Here is a 5,470-nt window from a genome sequence, read left to right as displayed (position 1 = left end):
CGGCATGCCTATAGGGACAAACACATCTACACGCCTCCTCCGTAGTGCCTAGGCAGTCATATATTTAAGATCGAGAAGTGGTTCTTGAGGGGAAAAGGAAAGGTTGGCGCTATTTTCTGCAGCCCTTGCGGGAGCACTGCTCAGCGCCAACAGGGGTGGGGGGAGATAGTGGGAGTAACGAAGGTAGGAGAGTAGAGGGTTAAAGTGTCGCCATGGCAGCCGCTGAGCAGACCACCAGGAAGGGCCTAGTGGGTCAGGCAGGACTGGTAATCAGGTGAAAGGCCAGAGGGTGGTGATCCAGCAGGAGCCAGATGATTGGGGCAGGTCCAGTAGCCTGGAGTGGTTTGGATAGCCGCGAGGCTATCCGTCTTGGCAGAAAATCCTAGAGCCTCGCCGAGAGCCCCGACGAGTCGAGGTACACGACGATACTTAGGAAGGCTGGTAAGTCGTGGCGACCAGGGAAGAGGATGTCTTCCTGCCGTGCAGAAGGAATCCCCATGCAGGCGTCAGAACTCCTGCAGGAGGCGGCCGCGGTGCTGCAGGTAAGCAGGGCAGGCCAGCAGGAGGTGCTCTAAGGTCTGGGGCTCCCCACAGGAGGCGCAGGCTGGAGAGGCGATGAGCCCGTGCCGGTGCCGACGAGACCCCGTCCAACAGCAGCTAATCCTCAGTCGCAGCAGGAGGGAGGTCCCCTTGCGTGCGAGGCAGCGCTGCGGAAGTGGTCGTGGAGGGCGGCCCAAGGATATCTGCTTGTCCGGATGGCAGGCCAGCAGATGGCGTCGCAGCCTGTGGCTTGTGAAGTCACTGGCTGTCACCGCACTGCTGGCTGGGACCACGCAGTCATGCTTTGCCAGTGCATCAGCCTCCTCGTTGCCCGGTATCCCCACGTGGGCTGGAAGCCAGCGCAGGGACACCGAGCAGCCCGCCTCCTGGAGCGCCATCAGCCTATTCGAGAGCAAGCCGACCCTAATGCTGGCCCTTTCAGGCCTCTGCAGACTGAGAAGTGCCGCCTTGGAGTCACAGTAGATGGTCACTGGGGTCGCTGGCAGCTCCTGCGCGAGTACGTCCACAGCCAGGTGGAGGCCTGCTACCTCTGCCGCTGTTGACGTCGCGTGGTCGGGAAGGCGACACTGCCTGCTCTTCCGCAGGGCGGGCACCACGCAGGCCGCAGTCGACGAGCCCGTGTCCAGCATCACCGAGCCGTCAATGTAGACCTGCAGGAGTCCTCCGTGGTCCTCATGCAGGAGGGAGGCAGTCGTCTGTTGAAGGGCACAAGTCAGAGAGCGCCGTTTGCAAACGCCGGGCAGCTCTGTGGTCATGGGTATGGGTGGTCTCTGGGGAGGAGGTAGCTGTGCGTTGTTCGCTGGAGGCCTCCCAATCACCTTCTCGTACAGCCCACAGTCTCTCCCCATATGTGAATGGGGCTGCAAGCGCAGTCGGGGCAACAGGGCACTGCCGTCTGGACCATGGTGGAGGCAGTCAACATGGCGTGACCCCTGCTGTAGGAGGAGGAGTGACAAGGGCCATGCTCCCGCCTCGGCCAGGGTCGCATCGACTTGAGAGCTGCGGGGAGCGCCCAGCCAGAACCTAATCGCGGCCCGATGCTGCAGTTCTAGCTTCTTCAGACGGGCAGATGCTAGTGCCACCAGTGGAAGAGCGTACCGCAGGCGTGAGGTGGCTGCTGCATCGTACAGCCGCAGAGCCCACCTGGTGGTACAGCCCTGTCCTCGGGCAAGAAGCTGGGAGACTGCCCTGTGGACCCAGAGGACCTGGGCATGCAGGGTCTTAACAGCAGGCAGCCAGTGATCAATGCGCAGCCCCAGGTAGGTCACTGCCGTTCTCGAGGGTAACTGGACGGCTTCCAGGTGCAGCCGGACAGTTGTGTGGCGGGCGGAAGCTCTTGGGTGGAGCAGCATGGACTCCGTCTTCCTTGCCGAGATGGCAAGGCCGATGCTGTTCAGGTAAGCAGCAGTGGTGTCGGGGGTTCTTTGCAGGGCAGAGCACGCGCGGCGGTGGGTCTGTGGTGGACTTCGCACCCACAGGGCGATGTCGTCCGCGTAGATGGAGACACGCGCTGTGTAGTGGGGGTCGATTGGCAGGGCAGCATGCAGGCAGCCGGGCCAGAGCCAGGTTGAACAGAAAAGTGCTCACCACTGACCCTTTTGGGACACCTGCTGCCACCGGCCGAGGGGAGCTCCTCGATCGGCCCACTCGTACCCTGTGGGTGCGTTTCTCCAGGAACGATGAGATGAACCGCTGCAAGATCCCGTTGATGCCAAGAAGGTCCAGGGCCTGCTGAAAGACTGGATGGGGCAGGCCGTCGAAGGCCCCCTTGATGACGATAAGCACCAGGCGCACGGCGTGACCGCAGGCCTTCGCCTCCTCCAGCGTGGAGACCATGTCCGCAATAGAGTCCGCGGTGCATTGGCGCCGTAGGAACCCCGTCTGCTCGTCGGCCAGGCAGCCATGGGCATGGTCCACCCAGCCCAGTTGACCAGAGCAATGGCCTCCATCACATTGCAAGCGGCGGAAGAGAGGGAGACCGGTCGGTAGGAACTCAGATTTCCAGCCGGCTTTCTGGCCTTCAGGATGAGGACCACGATGGCTCCGGCATCTGCCCTGACCACCAGGTGTCGTTGCAGCAATCTAGCAGGCGCTGCTGCTCGCTGGCGGCCAGGTTGCGGAGCATTTGGTTCGTCACTCCGTCGACGCCTGGTGCGCTGCGACGCTTCCCCCTCTTCAGGGCCACTTGGAACTCGTGCAGCGTCAGCGGGTCCTGGCAGATAGCCGTCACTTGGCTCGATGTCCACTTCGGGTGGTGGTTGTGCAGGCAGCTAGGCAGGCTGGCGGAAGGCTGTCCTACCGGCAGGATGACTGCAGTGCGTGGTACAGCCGGCGCGAACTGGTCGGCCACGAGTTCCGCAAGGGCCTCTTCGCCGATGCCCAGCGTGATGGCCATGGCAAGGACAGGCTTGCTATCCTGCCAGTGAGGGATTTGAGCAGTCTCCAAGCCAGGGGTCCCCTGGACTTGTCCTCGATGGCAGAGCAGAGGCTCCTCCAGCTCTGGCTCCTCCTGCGCCGGGCCTGGCGTCTGCAGCGGGCATCCACGCGTCCCACGAAACACGCAAGCAGCTATTTGATGTCTAAAAGACGTCTTGAACGGCTAATTCAAAGGCCTAGTAGCTGTCTTGATCAAGACATTTTGTAGCCATGGACGTCTGGAAGTACTTCAGTAAGCCCTGCTAACGTTACGCTAAAAGTTGGCTAATGGACAGCTTGACAAGAACAACTGAAGATTTTTATTAGACATTCCCTCAAATTTTTGCGGCAGCTGTTACAGTAACACGTTTGCCCACATTTACAATTTATTTTAAGTGAGGCATGGACATCAGAAAAGAAAAGGTTATATTGTCGGATAGAGTGATGCAGAGGTAGTTTTTCCAGATGTGAACCATGGGAATAGTGTAGTACAGCCTCATTGGTCAATTTGTGCTTTTTAATTAGACCAATCAATTGAATGCCACCTGTCAGAATTATTTTGCAAATAAAACAAGATCTGTATTGTATGCTGATATAATTCCAATGCTCACTCATTGACCTAAACAAGAACATCTCTGCGTGAAACATGTCATTATTGACAAAACTTCGCCCTGCTGGGTCTCCACCAAATTGAAATAGTTTCTAGCAAAGAAAAATTTTCAGTGATGCTGCAGTTCAGGCAAAAATTACATCCTTGTTTCAGCTACAGGGGGCACAATAGCCTTACACCAGTATACGAAACAGAACACTGTGCTGCAATGAGTTAAGAAATAAAGGATAGTACACATCTGGAAAAACACATTGCGGACCACTCTAACTAGCAATATAAATATATTTTTTCTGATGTCCATGCTTCATTTAAAAGTAAATTGTAACTTACTTTCTGGGTGCCTCTTGTAAGGTAGCGCCACATGCTTGCACAGCATCACACAGAAATAATGGCGAGTTCTTCGGCATACCATACATTAGTGAATTCCTTGTATGTTGCATATTACAAGAACTGAAAGATAAATCATAATAAGCTGTTATTTTTTTTCATAAACTGTATGATGAGCTTTTCATGCATAAAAGGTGATAAACATGATAAAAGCAAGGCATCAACTTCACACCATGTCACATACTCATACTTTATTACCTAATAAATTAGAAAAGATGCAGAAAGTGTAATTAGGAGTGACAAATAGCAGCAAAGGTGATCATGGATAAATCTTGAAGATGATTGCCGCTGCTGCCAGAGTAGGCCAACCTTCGTAGGAGAGCACTGGCTGCCCACAAAAGCTTGCTGTCACAGGCCACGCATGACGGTTCTTGTAGACATAGGAAAGCAATACCTGCACAGAACAGGAAAAAAAAGGGCAAGGGAAGAAATGGGAATGTTGAAATTGGAACTTCAATTAGCAATCTGTACTAAGTAAGAAGTTTGGCTCACAATAAAAATAAATTTAAGCACTCCTTTCTCTTAAACTACGGGTATCTTAAGATATGTATGCGATGATGTTTAAAATGACTAGTATATTTCCTATCATAAGAAGCCAACAAACACCGACACCAAGGACAACATAGGGGAAATTACTTGTGCTTAATAACTTAAATAAAGAAACGATAAATTAATGAAAATTAAAGTGGATGAAAAAACACCTTGCCGCAGGTGGGAACTGAACCCACAACCTTCGAATTTCGCGTGCTATGCCCTACCAATTGAGCTACAGCGGCGTCGTTTTCCCATCCACTTTCTTGGGTATTTGTGTGTCCTAGTAGAACGCTGGGAGTGTTAGCAAGCGTCACAACTCAGAGACCTTGTTCCTGGCATATAGTCATTAAGTTGCATAGCAGAGTCAAAGTCAGCCTTTAATTTATTGTATGGTGTTTTGGGTGGCTAAAAAGCCACTTATCAACCTGTCAAACAAGTCTGAGAAGCTTCCTGCAAAATATAATCAGTTTAAAACAGTAATTCACTCTGCAGGTAAATGATGTACTAACTTAAAATAGCGTTTTATATTGTTGAACTAAAAGCAAGTTTGGCATTTTGCGCTGCCTAGCTGTTGCCTTTCTTTCAAGCTTAAACATGACACAGTACAGAGTAAGCAGGTAGCATGCAAAGGAGGACTGGTGATAAAGTAGTGTTCCAATGCAACACTCCTAGCTGGATCAATCACTTTTGTTGATATATTTTCATGTGACCCTAATTGGCTTCGGGCAATACCTCCCACAAATGACGCAACACCTTGGATGATGCGTCATACAAAGTTGAAAGTATCTCATGATGTGATCAAACGATAACATTGCCCACTGACTTGGAAGTGTTAACATGCTGTTTGCGTGAGAAAGTGCAAAGTGATTCGTATAGGTGGCAAATTCATCAGTGTATCTATAGCCTCAGGTAATTCTGAGCATCTATGCTGACCTGCAACTGAGAAGCCACTGCACACAAAAA

The 5,470-nt window shown here is 52.5% G+C and overlaps 1 protein-coding gene across 1 annotated transcript; it reads right to left on the bottom strand.

The window, feature by feature from the left end:
• Window positions 1-506: 506 nt before the first annotated feature.
• On the bottom strand, window positions 507-2,397 carry LOC142575064 (uncharacterized). Its single transcript, XM_075684026.1, has 2 exons — window positions 2,169-2,397; window positions 507-2,071 (listed from the first exon to the last, which is right to left on the bottom strand). Exons 1-2 carry the CDS (start codon window positions 2,395-2,397, stop codon window positions 507-509), a joined length of 1,794 nt encoding a protein of 597 aa, XP_075540141.1.
• Window positions 2,398-5,470: the final 3,073 nt, after the last annotated feature.

The sequence above is a fragment of the Dermacentor variabilis genome, chromosome 3, assembly GCF_050947875.1.
Source record: "Dermacentor variabilis isolate Ectoservices chromosome 3, ASM5094787v1, whole genome shotgun sequence".
NCBI lineage: Eukaryota > Metazoa > Arthropoda > Arachnida > Ixodida > Ixodidae > Dermacentor > Dermacentor variabilis.
Note: the sequence above shows the minus strand (reverse complement) of the source record. Positions and strands in the feature narration are given on the sequence as shown.

What these genes read in the sequence shown, in the direction of transcription:
- LOC142575064 (XM_075684026.1), bottom strand. Translation starts at nt 2,397, where the DNA reads ATGGTCTCCACGCTGGAGGAGGCGAAGGCCTGCGGTCACGCCGTGCGC. An exon ending in CCCTCGGCCGGTGGCAGCAG is followed by an intron (nt 2,072 to 2,168) that starts GTGTCCCAAAAG and finishes CCCACTACACAG; the next exon opens with CGCGTGTCTCCATCTACGCG.